The sequence below is a fragment of the Callorhinus ursinus genome, unplaced genomic scaffold (assembly GCF_003265705.2).
Source record: "Callorhinus ursinus isolate GAN/ISIS: 27379988/994484 unplaced genomic scaffold, GSC_fseal_2.0 scaffold37, whole genome shotgun sequence".
Lineage (NCBI taxonomy): Eukaryota > Metazoa > Chordata > Mammalia > Carnivora > Otariidae > Callorhinus > Callorhinus ursinus.
This window is the reverse complement of record NW_027397099.1, coordinates 413,907-434,890: the sequence shown is the minus strand read 5'-3', so window position 1 is coordinate 434,890 and position 20,984 is coordinate 413,907. Positions and strand designations below refer to the sequence as shown.

The following is a 20,984-nucleotide window of genomic DNA, read 5'->3' as shown; positions in this document are numbered from 1 at the left end:
TCGGCTCAAGTCATGATCCCAGGGTCCTGAGATCGAGCCCCGCATCGGGCTCCCTGCTCAGCAGGAAGCCTGCTTCTCCCTCTCCCACTCTCCCTGCTTGTGTTCCCTCTCTCACTGTGTCTCTCTCTGTCAAATAAATAAATAAAATCTTAAAAAAAAAGTAAATTAATTAATTAAAATAAAATAGGGATAGACTCCACAACAGTTTCAACTCCAGTTCTTACATTTTGCCATGATTTTGGTCTTCTTGTGGCTGCTAAACCATGAATTTTTACTGTATATCCAAATTCCATAATGGCAAACAGCTCTTTTATAGAAGGAGCCATGTGATAACAGCAGGACTCACATATACAAAGATACAAATTATCTATCCAGATTTATTATGGCATTATTAAAAATTCTCAGCCAAAGCATATCCATCCAACATTCTTAACCATGGCAATGTGGCTTACAACTACGGTAAACCTCAGTATCACAAGTATTTAGAAACCAGGTAGTATGACACAGAATAGTCATCCCTAGGAGGTATTTGAAAATTACTGTTCGCACAAAATCAGTCTTGAAAAAAAATTTTTTTTTGTTCAATTCCTCAGCATTACATATTTAAACCCTACTTTGTTCCAAAATGATTTAAGACAGGATTTCTTCGGGGCGCCTGGGTGGCTCAGTTGTTGGGCGTCTGCCTTTGGCTCAGGTCATGATCCCAGGGTCCTGGGATTGAGCCCTAGATTAGGCTCCCTGCTCCATGGGAAGTATGCTTCTCCCTCTCCCACTCCCCAGCTTGTGGTTCCCTCTCTCGCTGTGTCTCTGTCAAATAAATAAATAAAATCTTAAAAAAAAAAAAAAGACAGGGTTTTTTCATAAATGGGCTGGACTCCTATACTTTTCTCAATATACTGCTGCTAAATATCAGTTGGTCATTTAAAGTCAGATGGGACTTCATTGAACGATGATGAAAATGAACAGTCAGGAAAAGAACTGTTAGAGACAGAAACTTTGTAAAATGCATGAATAAAATCATCTTTTGATGGATGTATCTTATTAATATTCATTTCCTTAACTTGTAAATTCAATGATATCATTGTTTATCACTTTTACTCACTTCCTGCTCAAAAGTGGACCAACTGATAGCCAAAGATGAGATGCTAATATAAAAAGATGTAATTTCCTTCCATTTATTTTATAGGATTTTATGGCGAAATGTAAAAAATCTATCAAAAAAAGTTTAATCAGTTATAGCTGTACTTGGGTGATACTAACTAGATGGACTATTGTCACATACTGATCAAATGATCACTGTAGTGGCTTTAAAAACATGTTCACAAATTTCAACTTTTCCTTCTTTGAAACTGGATTGGGTCACCAAACTCCCCCAAATTGTAATCTTCTTTGTTTAGTGGCTTTGTTCCAGACTGACAAAACATAAAATAGGTCGATTATTCATGTTGTGAAAGGATCCATTATACAGAACATTAAAAATGTAAACTTAGCACGTTTCCTTTAAATCAATTCCATCAGTACATTTAAAATGTGATACCATTCTCCAAATGATTTACAACTGTTTTTATGCTTCTGTATAAAATAATCATGCATAACATCAAGATAGCCATCCAGAAGCAGTCACCTTGGTTCTTTGGTAGAAACTGTACTGTCTTGAGCCTGGGCTTTTAATCAGTTTCCCCTATACTAAAGGGGAAGTAAAATGACTCCTTTTTAGAAGATAGACTAGTTATTTGGAAAGAACATATGCTGAATGAAGAACATTCTAAAATGGCAGATACATACTAACTTAAATAAAGCAGTAAAACACTAAAATCCTGGGTAGTTAAGAATTTAAAAGACTTGCATTTTGATTTACAGATGGTCTTCAACTTTCAGTCTGATTTTCATACATTATATATTTATATACCAAAGAGAATATTAAGTAGGCTCCACACCCAGCATGGAGCCCAACATGGGGCTTGAACTCACGACCCTGAGATCAAGACCTAAGCTGAGATTGAGAGTAGGATGACCGACTAATTGAGCAATCCAGGCGCTCCAGCAAACTTTTAAATGTTGATTTCCTATTTTGCGTTCACCACCTCACGAACTTTTTTTTTTAATGCAAGGAATTTAAATTATAATTTTTATTTTTGAGTATAGTTGACACAGTGTTATTTTCAGGTGTATAACACAGTGATTCAACAAGTTTATACGTTGTGCTATATTCACAAGTGTACCTACCACCCATCATCATACATCACTATTACAATATCACTACATTCCTTGTGCTGTTCCCTTTAACCCCATGATTCCATACTCGAAGACTGTATTTCCCTCTCCTCTTTACCCATTTTGCCCATCCCCTCACTCTCCTCCTCTCTGGCAACCATCAGTTTGTTCTCTGTATTTATAGGTGTGATTCTGCTTTTGTTTGTTTATTCATTTAGGCTTTTTTTTTTTAAAGATTCTGTAAGCATAAAATCAAATGGTATTTGTCTCAGTCTGACTTAATTCACTTAGCATAATATACTCTAGATCCACACATGTTGTCTCAAAGAGCATGATCTTATCCTTTCCTATGGTTGCATAATATTCCATTGTGTATATATAAAACACCTTCCATATCCATTTGTCTATCAATGAACACTTAGGTTGCTTCTCTATCTTAGCTACTGCAAATAATGCTGCAATAAACATAAAAGAGTGTATATATCTTTTCTAATTAGTGTTTCATTTTCTTTGGGTAAACACCCAATAGTGGAATTATTAGGTCTTATGTTATTTCTATTTTTAATTTTTGGAGGAACCTCCATACTGTTATCCATAGTAACTGCACCAATTTTCGTTCTCACCAATAATGCATAAGGGTTTTTTCCCCACATCCTTGCCAACATTTGTTATTTCTTGTCTTTTTTTTTTTTAAGATTTTATTTATTTGACAGAGACATAGCGAGAGACAAGCAGGCATCCTGCTGAGCAGGGAGCCTGATGCGCGGCTAGATCCCAGGACCCTGGGATCATGACCTGAGGCAAAGGCAGACGCTTAACAACTGAGCCACCCAGGCGCCCCTAAGTATTTTTTATTTTAGCCATTCTAACAAGTGTAAAGGGATGTCTTGTTCTGGTTTTGATTTGCATTCCCCTGATGATTAGTGATGCTAAGCATCTTTTCATGTGACTGTTGGCCATTTGTATTTCTTCTTTGGAAAAATACCTATTCAGGTCCTCTGCTCTTTATTTTTACATTTTTAAAAAATTATTATTTTTAGCAAGAGAGCGAGTGTGTGAGAGCAGGAGGAAGGGAGAAAGGGAGAAAGAGAATCCTAAACAGCTCCACGCTCAGCCTGGAGCTGAATGACATGGGGCTCGATCTCACAACCCTGAGATCATGACCTGAGCCAAAATCAAGAGTTGGAGGCTTAAATGACCTAGCACCCAGGAGCCCCACAAGAAAGAAAAAAAAAAAAGATTTATTTTAAAGAGAGAGAGCATAAGTGAGCAGGGGGAGGGACAGAGGGAGAGAGAGAATCTCAAGCAGACTCCCCATTGAGCACAGAGCCCAATGAGGGCCTTGATCCCTCACCCTGAGATCATGACCTGAGACAAAACCAAGAGTTGGCCGCTTAACTGACTGAGCCAAGGTGCACCTCCTCTTTCTTTAATGGGGTTTTCTGGTGTTGAGTTATATAAGTTCTTTATGTTTTGAATATTAATCCCTTATCAGATATATAATTTGTAAATATCTTGTCCCATTCAGTAGGTTTGCCTTTTAATTTTGTTGAGGGCTTCCTCCACTATACAAAAGCTTTTTATTTTGATGTGGTTCCAATAGTTTACTTTGTTTTTTCCCCTTGCATTAGGAGACCTATCTAGAAAAATGCTGCTATAGCCTATGTCAAACAAATTACTGCTTGCGTTCTCTTCTAGGATTTTTACGGTTTTAGATCTCACATTAAGGTCTTCAATCCATTTTGAGTTTATTTTTGTGTACGGTGTCAAAAAGTGATCCAGTTTTGTTCTTTTACATGTCGCTGTCCAGTTTTTCCACCACCATTTAGTGAAGTTACTGCCTCTTCCTCATTGTGTATTCTTGCCTCCTTTGTAATAGATTAATTGATCATAAAATCACAGGTGTTATTTCTAGGCCCTCTATTCTATTCCATTAATCTACCTGTCTATTTTTGTGCTAGTACCATACTGTTTTGATTACTACAGCTTTGTAGTAAATCTTAAAATCTGGAATTGTCAAACTTCCAGCTTTGTTTTTCTTTCTTTGACTATTTGGCTATTCAGGGTCTTTCGTGGTTTCATACAAATTTTAATATTATTTGTTCTAGTTTTGTTGAAAATGCTGTTGGTATTTTGATAGGGACTGCACTGAATCTGTAGACTGCTTGGGGTAATATGGACTTTTAAACAATATTAATTCTTGCGGCACCTGGGTGGCTCAGTTGGTTAAGCAACTGCCTTCATTCAGCTCAGGTCATGATCCTGGAGTCCCAGGATAGAGTCCTGCAACGGGCTCCCTGCTTAACAGGGAGTCTGCTTCTCTCTCCGACCCTCCCCCCTCTTCTTTTTGGTGCAATTACAAATGATGCTGTTTTCTTAATTTTTTTGCTACTTTTATTACTAGTATATACAAATGCTACTGATTTCTGGGTATTAATTTTATATCCTGCAACTTACTGTATTCATTTATTTCTTCTAGGAGTTTTTTTAGTGAAGTCCTTAGGATTTTCTATGTATAGTATCATGTCATCTGCAAATAGTGAGTTTAACTTCCTCTTTACAAATATGAATGCCTTTTGTTTCTTTTCTTGTCTGACTGCTGTGGCTAGGACTGCCAGTACTGTGTTGAATAAAAGTGGTGAGAGTGGACATCCTTCTCTTCCATCTGGTCTTAGATGATCCCCACTGGGGATGATGGTAGCTGTGGGTTTTTCATATATAGCCTTTATCATGTTGAGGTACGTTCCCTCTAAACCCACTCTGTTGAGAGTTTTTATCATGAATGGACATTCAATTTTGTCAAATGCTTTTTCTACATCTACTGAGATGATCATATGATTTTTAATCCTTCATTTTGTTGATGTGGTATATCATGTTGATTGATTTGTGAATAATGAACCATCCTTGCATCCCTGGAATAAATCCCACATGATCGTGGTGAATGATCATTTAATGCATTTATGTGCAGTTGGCTAATATTTTGTTGAGGATTTTTGCATCTATGTTCATCAGAGATATTGGCCTGTAGTTTCTTTTTTTGTGGCGTCTTTGGTTTTGGTATCAAGGTATTGCTGACCTTGTAGAATGTATTTGGAAGCTTTCCCTCCTCTTCTATTTTTTGGAATAGTTTGAAAAGAGTAAGTATTAATTCTTCTTCAAACGTTTGGTATTCACCTGTGAATCCATCCATCTGGACCTAGACTTTTTATCTTTTTATTGTTTTTTGATTACGTATTCAATTTTGTTACTTGTAATTGGTCCGTTTGGATTTTCTATTTCTCCCTCGTTCAGTTCTGGAAGATGTTTCTATGAGATTATTTCTTCAAGGTTTCCATTTGTTGGCATATAATTTTTCATACTCTTCTCTTATAATCCTTTGTATTTCTGTGGTGTCAGCTGTTACTACCCCTCTCATTTCTGATTTTATTTGGGTCCTTTCTCTCTTTTTCTTGATGAGTCTTCCTAAAGGTTTATCAATTTTATTTACCTTTTCAAAGAACCAGCTCTTGGTTTCATTGATTTTTTTCTTTTTTTCTCTATGTCACTTATTTCTGCTTTGATCTTTATTATTTCCTTCCTTCTACTCACCTTGAGCTTTCTTTGTTCTTCTTTCTTTAGCTCCTTTAGTTTTAAGTTTACACTGTTTATTTGAACTTTTTCTTGTTTCCTGAGGTAGGCCTATATTGCTATATATTTCCTTCTTGAAATTACTTTGGCTGTGTCCCAAAGATTTGGACCATCATGTTTCCATTTTCATTTGTCTCCATTTTTTTTTTTTTACTTTCTTCGTTTCATTGACCTATTTGTTGTTTAGTATCATGTTTAGTTTTCATGTACTTGTGCTTTTTCCGCGATTTATTTCTAGTTTCATACCATTATGACCAGAAAAGATGCATGGTTTGATTCAGTCTTCTTAAATTTGTTGAGGTTCGTTTTGTGGCCTAACGTGATCTATTCTGGAGAATGGTCCATGTGCACTTGAGAAGAATGTGTATTCTGTTATTTTTGGATGGAATGTTCTGTATGAATTTGTTAGGTTCATCAGGTCCAATGTGTCATTCAAAGGCAGTCTTTCCTTGTTGATTTTCTGCCTGCATGATCTATCCATTGATGTAAGTGGGCTGTTAAAGTCCCCTACTATTATTGTATTACCATCAATTTCTCTCTTTATGTCTTCAATTTGCTCTATGTACTTAGATGCTCCAGTGTTGAGTATGTAGATATTTACAACTGTTACATATCTTTATTGGATTGATCCCGTTATCATTATGTAATCCCCTTCTTTGTCTCTTGTTACAGTCTTTGTTTTTAATTCTATTTTGTCTAAGTATTGCTACCTTGGCTTTTCTCTTGCTTCCACCTGTACAGTAAATGTTTTTCCAGCCCTTCACTTTCAGTTGGTATGTGCCTTTAGGTCTGAGATGGGTCTCTTGTGGGCAACGTATAGATGGGTCTTGTTTTTTTAACCATTCCACCACCCTGTGTCTTTTGAAGAGAGGATTCAGGCCATTTACATTTAAACTTATCATTGACAGTTATGTATTTATTGCCATTTTATTTGTTTTCTGGTTCTTCTTGTAGTTCTCTGTTCCTTTCTTCTTCTCTTGCTTTTTTTCTTTGTGATTGATTGGTTTCTGTAGTGCTGTTAGCTTTCTTTCTCTTTATTTTTTGTATATCTATTATAGGTTTTGGGTCTGTGGTTACCATGAGGTTCATATATAACATCCTAAGTAAACAGCAGTCTATGTTAATTTGATGGTTATTCAAGTTCAAACACATTCTAAAAAAAGAAAAAAAAACTTTTCTTTTTTCCCTTCCCTTTTTTTCTCCCTCCCCCATGTTTTATGTATATACTGCCATATTTTACATCTTTTTATTCATAATTTTCTTAGGCATAATTATGGCCAGTCCTTTTCTACCTAAAGAAGTCCCTTTAACATTTCTTGTAAGGCTTGTTTAGTGGTGATAAACTCCTTTATCTTTTGTCCAGGAAACTCTTTATCTCTCCTTCAAATATGAATGACAACCTTGCCAGGTAGAGTATTCTTGGTTGTAGGCTTTTTCCTTTCAGTGCTTTAAATATATCATCCCAGTCTCTTCTGGCCTGAAAAATTTCTGCTGAAAAATCAGCTGATAGCCTTATAGGTTTTCTCTTGTAGGTAACTTTTTCTCTCGTGCTGCTTTTAAAATTCTCTCTTTGACATTTTAATTATTATGTGTTGGGGTGAACCTCCTTGGGTTTGTCTTGTTTCTAACACTTTATGCTTTTTGGACTTAGATGTCTATTTCCTTCCCAAGGTTAGGGATGTTTTCAGCTACTATTTCTTCAATCAGTTTCTATTCTTTCTTTCTACTTCTGGGACCCCTATAATGCGGACATTTGTTTGCTTGATGTAGTCCAAGAGATCACTTAACCTATCCTCATTTTTCAGATTCTTTTCTCTTTTTGCTGTTCAGCTTGTGTGCTTTCCATTACCCTGTGTTCCAGATCATGTACACATTCTTCTGCATCACTAATCTACTATTGATTCCCTCTAGTGTGTTTTTTAATTACAGTTATTGTGGTCTTCAACTCTGGTTCTTTTTTATATTTTCTATCTCTTTAGTGAAGGTCTCATTGAGTTCTCCCACTCTTCTCCCCAGCCCAGTATCTTTTTTTTTTTTTTAATTTATTTGTCAGAGAGAGAGAGAGAGAGAGAGCACAAGCAGGGGGAGCAGCAGAGAGAGAGGGAGAAGCAGGCCTCTCACAGAGCAAGGAGCCCGATGCGGGACTTGATCCCAGGACCCTGGGATCGCGACCCGAGCTGAAGGCAGACGCTTAACGACTGAGCCACCCAGGCATCCTGCCCAGTGAGTATCTTTATGATCATTACTTAAATTCTTTAATCAGGCATATTGCTCATCTCTCTTTCATTTAGTTCTTTTCCTGAGGCCCTTTGTTATTCTTTCTTTTGAAGCATATTCCTCTGTCCCTTCATTTTACCTGACTTTCTGTATTTGTTTCTATGGATTAGGTGGAACAGCTACTTTTCGTAAATTTGAAGGAATGGTCTTGTGTATGTATGGTCTGTCCCCTTTGTAGACTGTGCTTGCCAACTTTTCCAACTGACAAACTTTTGAACTACTGAGTGGAGGTACTACTACTTGCCCACCAATATTTCACCTTTGCCACAATCACTACTTAAGGTGCATCTTTGTGAAATTATTAGAATCCCTAGTTGGTATTGGGGGGGGAGGAAGACGGTGCAAGTGCTAATATTAGCAAAAAGAAGCATCTCCAATTTAACTGTTTTCTCTTCTCAAGCCAGTCTTCCATTACTCAATTATGAAGGGTGGATAATAAAATGAAAGAATGTGCACAAATATTTGAACTATATTACTGAAGACTATATCTAAAAGGGTAAGAGCAATTTGGGATTTTATATTTGTTAACTCACTGAGCACCTGCTTTATAACATGTAAATCTGATTTAACCTCTGTGGCTTTCATCCATGTTTCTATGAATACATGTTCATAAATCTGAATACGTGAGAATCTCAAGACATTTTTAGAGGACGTGAAGCATCTGCTTTTTTTGAGAGGATGTTAAACTTGTTTTAAGGAAAATTTTATATATTAATTAGTTATGTTGGCCCTACAAGTATTGGGGGACTGAAGTAGTCAGAAGAAAAGGATGTCCTAAGAGAGGGGCAGATAAAAATGTTTAAATCCATCTTTAAAAAATTAATCACATCTTAAAATAAAATGAAATTTTAAGTTAATTCTATTATCCATTCTGTCACTGTGCATCTTCCTTTCACTTTTTTTAAAGATTTTATTTATTTATTCATGAGAGACAGAGAGACAGAGAGAGAGAGAGAGAGAGAGAGAGAGAAAGAGGCAGAGGGAGAAGCAGGATCCCCTCTGAGCAGGGAGCCCGATGCGGAACCCAATCCCAGGACCCTGGGATCATGACCTGAGCTGAAGGCAGATGCTTAACCACCTGAGCCACCCAGGTGCCCTTCCTTTCACTTTTTAAATGAAGAGGCTGTAGGGGCACCTGGGTGGCTCAGACAGTTAAGCATCTGCCTTCGACTCCGGTCATGATCCCAGGGTCCTGGGATTGAGTCCCACATCAGGCTCCCTGCTCCGTGGGGAGCCCACTTCTCCCTCTGTCTCTGCCTCTCTCTCTCTCTCTCTCATGAATAAAATCTTTAAAAAAATAAAAATAAAAAAATAAGTGAAGAGGTTGTCTACAGTTCCTTATTTCCTACTTTATGTGACTTTTATCATTAAAAATAATCTCTATACCATCTTGAGGCTTTCTGCTGTTTTTGCTGTTTAAGACACAACTCTCTCCCCCTTAATACTTTATCCTTTTTTCTTTTTTTAAGATTTTATTTATTTACTTGATAGAGAGAGACACAGCGAGAGAGGGAACACAAGCAGGTGGAGTGGGAGAGGGAGAAGCAGGCTTCCCGAGGAGCAGGGAGCCCGATGTGGGACTCGATCGCAGGACCCTGGGATCATGACCTGAGCCGAAGGCAGACGCTTAACGACTGAGCCACCCAGGCGCCCCAATACTTTATCCGCTTTAACTCTCTATCCTTTCTTAGTTTTGGACAGTGACACAAGATTATGTATAAACTTGACTAGGACAAAGGGTGCCCAGATATTTGGTCAAACATTATTCCCATCCAGGATTTAGTCATTCTATCTCATTAGCCTTTATGTCTCTAATGACTTTCAGAGTTTTAAGGAAGCCTGGGGTCAAGTATTTTGTAGACTATCCCTCAATTTAGGTTTATGTGATATTTTTCTCATAGGTTATAGGTTTTGGAGAGTAAGTGCCATTCTTTTTTTTTAAGATTTTATTTATTTATTTTTGCAAGGGGGGGGGCACAGATGAGGGGGGGGGGCAGAGGGATAAGCAGACTCCCCGCTGAGCAGGAAGCCTGATGCAGGACTCGATCCCAGGACCTTGGCATCATGACCTGAGCCAAAGGCAGTCACTTAACCAAGTGAGCCACCCAGGCACCCAGGAAGAGCCATTCTCAACATATCATAAGAAAGGCATACATGGCATAAACATGACATCACTGATGATGCCAACTTGGATCACCTGGTCAAGAGACGGTCTGTCAGATTTCTCCAATGTAAAATGACTCCCATCCACCTTCCCATAGCCTACTCTTTGGAAGCAATTAACTAAATTCAACCCATACTGAAGGGGGAATGCTGAGTTAAGCTCAAAGACGTACCTATGTAAATTACCTGCTATTCCATACAGATTTGTCTCTTCTCTCCCATTTATTTATTTAATAGAATTAATTTCTGTCCCCAAGTCAATTCTCCTTTCTACCATGAATGGCATCAGCATTCCCTTGGTGAGCAACCCCCACATGCCCAATGGGACTCTGGGTTCACCTTTGATTCCTTTTTCTCCTGCATGTCTCATATCTTAGTCCTGTAACAAGCTCTCCCAAGTCATCTTTTTTTTTTTTTTTTTTTTTTTTGGAGGGACTTCTTGTTTTTACTGATACTTATTTTTTTAACAAGTCTGCTATATGGTAATGCAGTATTTTATTTATTCTGTTCATTAATAACTAATACTCAAGAACTTTTATAATATTAATATAACTTAATCTAAAAGAATCAACTTACTTTGTTTCCATTTCAATACTGGGTACGAGAGAGAGTCAAAATAATTATGGTCAAAATTATTATATAAAAAATTATAGTAAACGCTCGGTGTTAGTCTCCATACAATTTAGTTTTTGGCATAAAGTTATTTAGTTGCCAGGAAGAACATTTGGTTTACTTCACTAATAGGAATATCTCTTAATGCCGGGATGGCCTCTTCTTGGTATTTCTTCTGCTGTTGATTTTTAGCATAGTTATCTGTGATTGTATGAATGGAGTTGAGTGGAGAGGTACTCATCATGTTTATTCCAAATAAGAGTACATAACCAACTACTATAGTAATGAGGAAGTAGACGGGCAATGCAATTGCCCAGTATTTTTGAGGCCAATAGGTTAATCCCAAGGAGTTTAGCCAAGATTCAGGAATAAATGCCCACACGAGATACAAGATGAAGCCAAACTGGGAGCTTAAGAAAAGAACAAAGCCATAAATCGCTCTTTCTGGCAATGGAGACGGTGAATTTTCCACCATTTTCCCTGTGGCTTTAGACAATCCTCCTGACAGCTCGGCCACTACAGCTCCAAGTCCCCCGCGCAGGCCCCTTCCAGAAAGCCTCCGCGGGGGCGAGAAAAGGAAGAACTAAAGAAAAGGCCGAGTCTCTAAGTCGCCCCCTTGGCCGCCCCCCCCCCAAGTCATCTTTTTTCACTGTTGTTCAGACTAAGTCAATCTCTCTTTCTTTTGTCATTGCTTTAATCCAGGCCGTCCTCATTTTCTAGATGATTTAAATAAGCTCTTAGCAGGACTTACTTTTTTTTCCTCCATGTGTTTTTCTACTCCAAACTGTCTTTTGTATCACACAGTCTACACTGTATGAGACAGAAATGTCTGCGAAGGCAGAAAGAGTATTCCTGACTCTAAATTTGTACCTAGAATATAGAAAGTGAATAAATAAATGCTGGGAAGTAGAAAATACAACAAAATTTTTCTTCACAGTTTAGTCTTCATGCTAGGAAATAAAAACAACCTACAAAAAATTAAATAACAGAAATATTTAAATCTTAATTATTTTAAACCTAATACATATTACTAAGGTGTGAATGAAAAATATATATAATCACAGGTAGAATGTAAATGTCAGTTAAGAAAATATTTAAGAAGCTAGAAAAGAAAAATGTCTTTGCCTGGAAAAATAATGTAGGTAGTCTAAGAATCCAGATTCTTCAATAGTCTTCCAAAACCTAGTGTTCTGAACTTTCTATAGGAGAAAATCTTGACTAAAATGACATATCCTATACCACAGGGATCCAATCCTATCTTTTGATCTGTAAGCAGCAGATAATGTAGTATAGCTTTGTCAACTATTTAACACAAGAAATAAAGGATGGTAGGACAGTGGCAAAAATGGGGGGGGGCGGGCAGGGCGGGACAAAGCTTATTTTTGTTGAGGAAATGAAGTGTGAGTTGCCCAAATGTCATTTACTTCTCCTTGCTTTTATAAAATGCTAATAATATATCTGACTAGAAAGCTTTTTAAATTCTTATTGTTAATATAAAGAGATATGATTGCATAGAGGTTAAAAACTGTTTAAATCAGCAAAACACTAAAACTTCGTTATTATAAAGTTCTCCAATTTATTGAGAACTGAGGACTGATTAACAGCTGAGATCTATAATTCATGGTATGAAACATGAGCACTGGCCTCCTGGACTTGCCTTTCAGATAGAATTTTTTGTCTCCTGTGTTTTGTTTTTCAGTGGAAAGAACACAGTAAGTCATCTGTGTTGCGAACATCTCCCTCAGCTCTAGCCTAGCTCACAGTGGTTCAGTGATGTATGACGCCAGCTCTTTAGGATGTGAAATGAGCAAAACGGCAGGTATCTCTTTATTCTAATGAAAGAAGTGAAGTAAAAACAGTAGAGTTCCCTAGGACATAGAACTGATCTTGTTTTGGGTCACCTCAGAAAACTCCCAAAGACAAAAGTCACTGCTTCCAATACACTGAGCTCCTGTTTGTCTCTCCCACTTTTAATCCTACTCTGTTCCAGCACTTCAGGTGGGACTTCATTCCTGGGAAGAGATATCAAATGATTCCAACCTCAGACTATACATGCAACATTCCTAAGTGTTTCAGGGACTCAGACAATGACAAACAATAAAACATTTGCAAACAATGCTGGCATAGATGGAGTAGGAATAAGAGCTACTGTGGCCATCCTGCCACCAGTTAGAGGCTATGAAGGAAGCCAACCCAAAAGCAGAGGGAAGAGAAAAGTAAGTCCAGATAAGAGGTTGAGCTCCAGTATCCAGCTAAACCTGAAGCCAATGTTATTCTTTATTACAGTTATATAAAGCAAATTCTCTTTTTAGCTTAACCTAGTTTGGATAGGGCTTCCTGTTACCACAAAAGAATCATAACCCTTAACTGATTTAGTGACATGAAATTTTTTTTTTGTTTAAGATTTTACTTATTTACTTGACAGAGAGAGAGAGACTGAGCACAAGCAGGGGGAGCGGCAGGCAGAAGGAGAAGCAGGCTCCCCACTGAGCAGGAAGCCTGACACAGGACTCGATCTCAGTATCCTGGGATCGTGACCTGAGCCGAAGGCAAATGCTTAACCGACTGAGCCACCCAGGTGCCCTGATGAACATGTACTTCTTACTTAAATCTCACTCAGATAAAACAAAGGTGAAGGAAACATTAGAATAATTTTATTATCTTTGATCTAGCCCATGTTTATCTAAAGTTGTAATGACAACACAGTAAAAGTCTCTTTTCTTTTAAAGAAATCCAATGGTATTTGGATTTCTTTAAAAGAAAAGAGACACACTAAATGCTAAGTGCAATGGAGTCACCCAGTAAAATTTAAGAGGATACAGGAAAATGAAACATAGTACTTTTATCTTTTTTTGTTTTGTTTTGTTTTGTTTTTTTTACAAATCTACACCTTTATTTACTTTTCATTAAATTTAAATCCTTGAGGGGTACAGCATCACACGGATTCTGTGGCCAATGGCTTTAGCAGGAAGGTTGCTTCAGAATTTGGCACGAACCATGCCACTGTTTCCATTAGCACGAGTTACTTTTCCCCAGATTACTCTGGTTTTGTTTGGTTTGCCACCAGGAGTCACTGTGCTGTTCTTTGCTTTGTACACATAAGCACATCTCTTGCCTAGAGAGAATTCCGTTTCATCTTAAGCATAAACACCTTCGATTTTAAGAAGAGCTGTATGCTCCCTCTGGTTCCGGAGACCCCGCTTATAGCCAGCAAAAATGGCCTTGGACCACAGTGTTCTAGACATTATTTGGCGTTATAGGAGTCCTGTTCCCAGCAGGCCTCCACAGACTCCAAGATGGCGGAAAAGGAAACATGTACTATGTTTCTTTTAAGACATTAAAGCTTATTATTCTACAGTCTGGCAAATGGGCCTGTTTAGTTCCGAAGAACAACTTCTGCCTAGTGTCTTCCAAAAGTAACATGACATACTTTCATATCACTTATCTTTCTAATCACAATGGGTGATTAGATCCCAATTGGGATCTCTCAGCCCTCTAAATTACATTTTTCAGTAAGGCCTGGAAGAGTTACTAAATTTTCACCTGCTTATTTGAAGTCTCATCTGTTTTTTAATGGGCAGATGGCAAACTACAAGTTTATATCTCAAAATTACACAAATTCTATTAACAGATCTCTGGCTACAGCTATAGTATGCTGAAATCCTGCAAGGTATTTCAATGATAGTCTCACAGAAGAACAAATCAAATGAGTTCTGTAGAACTATTAAAAATAAAATGCCTGCCTCTCTGGAAGACCCAGAAGCTGATTACATGTAGGTAATCCTGGAAAGAAGTCATCCTGTTTTTTTTTTTTTTTTAAGATTTTATTTATTTATTTGAGAGAGAGAATGAGAGAGAGAGCACATGAGAGGAGGGAGGGTCAGAGGGAGAAGCAGACTCCCTGCTGAGCAGGAAGCCCGATACGGGACTTGATCCTAGAACTCCAGGATCATGACCTGAGCCGAAGGCAGTCGCTTAACCAACTGAGCTACCCAGGCGCCCAAGAAGTCATCCAATTTTTCTCAGAGATAGGTCTGTGAAAGGAAACTAACCAAAAAATAGTTTAGTGGATGCTGGTGGTAGCAGTTGATGCTGCAACTACTATAAGGAGGCAAGAGTTGAGAGAGAAACAAACAAAAAAAAAGTGTATTAAACAAAAAGACAAGTACAGGAACAGAACTTGCTCATATTTTCCTAACATTGGAACTGGATCACTGATGTAAAAATATGGTTAAATGTTTATAGCCTAATAAATATTAACACACTCAATTTTTCAATTCATAGCAGTGTGAATTATTCAATGCTTGGAATAACTCCAGCTTGACTTTAGAGTGACTATCTCAGATGACAATGATCCTTGACATAATTCACTGTGCAAAATGTAAACATCAGTGTTGACTTTAATGCATAATAAACCAAAGCATGTTACAAGGCACAAAGAGTTGTCAAATCACATAATGGGCAAAAATTTCATTCCTTATGACACAATTACATTAATTAATTAATTTCTTCTTTTGCCTTCGTCAACTGCAAGATTCAATGTGAGTGGGAACATAAGTACCAGCTCTCAAGCTCCCATTCACCACCACACACATCTGATTTACCTTCTGCCATGTCTCTGACACACTGCTCTAAACCATTTGTTTTGTGGCTCAAGAAAAGACATATCTAATTTGAGACCACCAGGGCCAAGAATAATAGCAACAACCTACTATAAGTTACTAAAATATCTGATCTTCCTACTTAAATACCTTAATTCCTAGCCTGTATAGTCAAGAGCAAAATAATAAACCACATTCTTAAAGAGGAGTAGTAAGCAAAGCTACTTGTTAAGTGTTAAGAAAAAAACAGTCATTTCCCTAGCTATACCATAGCTGTAAATGTAACAGAAAATAATTGGGTATGAAAGATTTGTTTTTAGTGCAAGAGAAAAAGTCTGTACAATACAAAATAATGAGATGACATCCTTCTACATCTCACCTGTAGATTTAGACTGGAGAATGTCAAATTACAATTGCTTTGCTGCATATAAGGTAGCTTAGAAAAGTGACTCACTATAAACAAAACAAAACAAAAAATGCAAACCTGAACCCTAAAATAAATATAAATTACTAGATTAAGCTTCCTTCAAAATAGGTTGATATAAGAGTTGAACCTTAGAGGTGCCCGGGTGGCACAGTTGGTTAAGCATCCGACTCTTGGTTTCGGCTCAGGGCATGATCTCAGGGTCATGAGACTGAGCCCTGTGTGGACTTCATGCTCAGTGTGGAGTCTGCTTAAGATTCTCTCTCCCTCTCCCTCTGCCCCTCCCCACTCCGTGTGCACCTGCACATGTGCACTCTCTCTCTCAAACATATAAATCTTAAAAAAAAAAAAAAAGGGTTGAACCTTACATTTTCACTAGGCATGTCACAACTCATGAGTATGAATGATCTGTCATCCAGGCACTAAAGCAGCCATCAGTGAGGGTTTTAGTAATCATTTCTTTTCAAACCAAACCTCAATTTTCCATATTGATAAGCACAACCACAAACATATTTGACCAACTCAAAAGCCCCAAAGATAACAAAAATATTTTGTCTCATCCTTTTATTAACTGAAGAAAATCAAGTTTTTGTCTGATTAAACTGAAATGAACATTACACCCAATGACTTTAATGACTCCTGGGCTCTCCCTCCTAAAATGTTGACTCCCCACCTATTTAATTCTTATAGTTCTACATGTATCTTCTATTTGCTTAATCAAGAGTATCCTAAACCTAGTGTACAGGTAAACTAATAGGAAGCTTAAAAAAAAAAAAAAACAGATGTGGTAATCCACTTGTGGGTTAGATTATTTGGAATGATCCTCAAATCACAATCAACTAAAAATGTTAAAAGATTAAAAAATCTTCTTAAAAGCAACTAATAGCTAACAATATTGTAGATATTGCCAAGCCAGTGCTGAAAGGAAGGGGGATACCCCAAAACATAGGAGAACTCAAAACTTTATTTTAGCCTTGAAGGTACTTGCTAAACCTATCAAAATGGGTCTTCCTTTTTGAAGGGTATGTGGACAGAAACAAAGCCAAGATCTGCCCAAGGCAAAAAGTCTAATAAGAGATGCTCCTCCCTTAAGTTGGACTCTCAAAAGGCTACATACACTCTCAAGGGCAAACTACAAGTAAACCATCCCCTCCACAGATTTGTACTGTCTGGCAATCTCAGAAAATCTCAAGACTATGAAACTGATTTAAGGTGGTCCTGGACTGGGGGATGCCTGGGTGGCTCAGTCCTTAAGCATCTGCCTGTTCAGCTCGGGTCGTGATCCCAGGGTCCTGGAATCGAGTCCCGCATCAGGCTCCCTGCTCAGCGGGAAGGCTGCTTCTTCCTCTCCCACTCCCCCTGCTTGTATTCCCTCTCTCGCTGTCTCTCTATCAAATAAATAAAATCTTAAAAAAAAAAAAAAAAAAGGTGGTCCTGGACTGGTAGTGGTCAGAAGAGCCTGACAGAAGCAAATAAAAATCCATTCTGAAAGAGCACTTTTACCTTAGGCCCCAAATCATTCCTACAAATAATTTCCCAAAAGACAATAAGTGGCATACAGTAAAAATAACTAAACATACTGTGAAATAAGACACCTAGAATGAGAACAGAAAGACAAAGAAACAGATCTTAAAAGATTTCAGTTATCAAAACTATCAGAACTATTTGACAGAGATAATAGAATAATCATAATTAACTTTCAGAATACTAAGAAAAATCATGTAGGTAATCACCAGAATCATCAGAAAACTACAAAAATCCTATGTAAATCATTATTTACCATTTTTATATTAAATACTTCATGAATAATTTAGGGTAGAATAAAGTAAAAGTAGAAAACTTTAATAGAAATCTTAATATACCTTTTAATACAGTAAACCCAAATAGTTATTCTGTATTTTCCTGGGTTTGAAGGTATACATACCCAGCTGTTTATCAGCTGTCAATGACAAACCTAGAACATATCCATCTTATAAATACTGATCTCAGATTTCTTTTTTTTTTTTTAAAGATTTTATTTATTTGAGAGAAAGAGAGAGAGCGCACAAGAGGGCGGAGTGGGAGAGGGAGAAGCAGACTCCCCACCAAGATTTCAAATACATCTCTAACAGATTCCAGCTTATCATTATTTCTGCTGCTTCTTGTACTTTCATCATCAAAATGCAATAGTTTTTAAAATTTTGATACCTCATAATACAGGACTGCTTCTTCTTTGCTCTATCACTGCAAAACATTTTCATTTATATATTAATAAAAACCAATCAGGATAATAAACCCAAAGAATATTTTCCTTTTTCTTTTTTTTTTTTAAGATTTTATTTATTTATTTGGCAGAGAGAGACACAGCAAGAGAGGAACACAAGCAGAGGGAGTGGGAGAGGGAGAACCAGGCTTCCCACAAAGCAGAGAGCCTGATGCAGGGCTTGATCCCAGGACCCGGGGGTCATGACCTGAGCTGAAGGCAGACGCTTAACGATTGAGCCACCCAGGCGCCCCAGAATATTTTTCATTTCTACATCACCTTTATCCTTCTATTAACCTCTGTATACACACCTGACTTCTGCATTTGTCCACTTGTTTAGTAAATTTTGGTGCAAAAACATCATAAAAGATATACAAACGCTGCCACACATTCTTCCAGCAAAAGATGTTCTAGATACTTGTCATAAAATACTACTTGATGAAGACCTTGCTGAATAACTAATTAGATAAGAATATATTTCATTTTTATCCTTAGAAATAATTTGTTCACCCACTGAGTTTTGAGTTTCAGAAAATTTACCCAGGATACTGTCATCTGAATACTCAGTCCAAAATGTTGCTTCTGTACTATTAGAGTATGGACCAGTGCTGCCAAACGGAAATGTAATATGAGCAACATATGTAATTTTACATTTCTTAGTAGGCACATTAAAACAGTGAAAAGAAACAGGTGAAATTAATTTTCATATATTTGATTTAACCTAATATAGCTAAAATGTTATTTCAACATGTAACAATATAAAAAATTGAGAAATTTTACATTTCTTTTCTCTTTCCAGTCTTTGAAATCCCACGTACATTTTACACTTACAGCACATCTCAAGTCTACTTTTTAAAGTGCTCAATAGCCTCATATAGCCTTTGATATGGTGGCTACCGTATCAAAATACATAAATCTACAGTGCTGCTATTTGTCTCTTTACATCTCTCTCCTAATTCATATAATTATGAAGTACATATGTTCTTCTGTCAATGTTCTTCTCTTTGCCATTATGGGCAGAAAATGAAAAATTCTGAATTTTCAACTGTGTTGAATGAAAGCCTAAACTATAAACATGGTATCTTAGAATTATAAAAGGTCTAATGCATCCTATAGTAACTGCAAGATAGAAAGTAATTTTTCTTTGTTCTTTGAAAGAATAAAGGTCATGATATCAATCTTCACAAATATTATTTTTCAAAAAAGAAACTCAAAAACTAAAACTGGGTCCAATGGAACCTTATATAGTACAAGAGTTAAAGAAATGAGACAAACCTGACAAAATCTCTACGGAACAGTAAAACATAAAAAGTGATCTAGCAGATCTAGAACTGGAAGAGTCTAACAATTGTGAAAAAGAAAGTAAAAAGACACTATACCAGATTTCAGGACTTACTACAAAGTAACAGTAATTAAGAGTGTGATAGAGGCACCTGGGTGGCTCAGGTCATGATCTCAGGGTTTTGATATCGAGCCCCGAGCCAGGCTCTGCACTCAGTGTGGAGTCTGCTTGAGATTCTCTCTCTCCCTCATTCTGCCGCTGCTCTTCCCCCCATTTGCTCTATCTCTCTCTTTCTCAATAAATAAAGTCTTTAAAAAAAAGTGTGGTATTGGCATAAGCACAAATATACAGACAAAAGGAATGAGTCTATGCATGTGCTGGGGCACCTGGGCGGCTCAGTCGGTTAAGCATCTGCCTTCAGCTCAGGTCATGATCCCAGGGTCCTGGGATGGAGCCCCACGTTGGGCTCCCTGCTCAGTGGAGAGCCTGCTTCTCTCTCTCCCTCTGCCTGCCACTCTGCCTGCTTGTGCGCATGCACGCGCGCGCTCTCTCTCTCTCATCGAATAAATAAATAAATCTATTTAAAAAAAGAAAAGGAGTTAAGCAGCTGGACATAATGGAAGAGCAAATTAGTAAACTGGAAGGTAAGTCAAAAGAAATTACTCAGAATGTAGCACGAAGAAAAGTTAATAAAGTGGAGCCGTATACAACAGCAGCCATGGTTCTGTGATACCCAATGGTCATGGGCCTCAACAAGGGCCACATGAGCAAGCTAAGGCACAGCCATCACTGTGGACGCCTCATCACGCACACCAGATTCCTAAGGGACATGATCAGAGAGTTATGTGGCTTCGCCTCATACAAGCAGATCACCTTGGAGCTGCTCAAAGTCTCCAATGACAAGTATGCCCTCAAGATCATCAAGAAAAAAGGGGCGCCTGGGTGGCTCAGTTGGTTAAGCTTCTGCCTTTGGCTCAGATCATGATCTCAGGGCCCTGGGATCGAGCCCCGCATTGGGCTCCCTGCTCAGTGGGGAGCCTGCTTCTCCCTCTCCCTCTGTCCCTCCTCCCCGCTTGTGCGTGTGCTCGCTCTCTCAAATAAATAAATAATTAAAATATTTTTTAAAGGAAGAAAGAAAGAAAGAAAAGACTGGGGACACACATCCACGCCAAGAGGAAGCAACAGGAGCTGAGCAAAGTCCTGGTTGCCAAAAGGAAAGCGGCTGCCGGGGACTGAGCCCTCTCCCCACTCTGTATATAATAAAACCTTCACAGAAATAAAAAAATAAACATGGGAAAACACAAAGAAATCTAACTTAATTGAAGTTCTAGAAGAAGAAGAGAAAAGAGTGGGGCAGAGGCAGATAATGGCTAAGAATTTTCCAGAATGGATAAAAGATACTAAATCAAAAGAAACTCAATAAAACCAAAGCCAGACAAATAAAAGGAAATTCACACCTAGACAAATCACAGTGAATGAGAGAACATAAAGAATATTTGAAAAGAAGCCATAGGAACTGACTGCTCAATAGCAACAGTGAAA

The 20,984-nt window shown here is 37.7% G+C and overlaps 2 protein-coding genes across 3 annotated transcripts in view; both read right to left on the bottom strand.

Moving 5' to 3' along the window:
- Window positions 1-20,984, bottom strand: part of GLG1 (golgi glycoprotein 1) — a 155,239-nt gene that overhangs the window by 96,747 nt on the left and 37,508 nt on the right. The gene's annotated exons all lie outside the window — the stretch shown is intronic.
- LOC112836911 (phosphatidylinositol N-acetylglucosaminyltransferase subunit P) lies at window positions 10,716-11,518 on the bottom strand. Its single transcript, XM_025888892.2, has one exon. It carries the CDS (start codon window positions 11,366-11,368, stop codon window positions 10,982-10,984), a length of 387 nt encoding a protein of 128 aa, XP_025744677.1. The 5' UTR covers window positions 11,369-11,518; the 3' UTR covers window positions 10,716-10,981.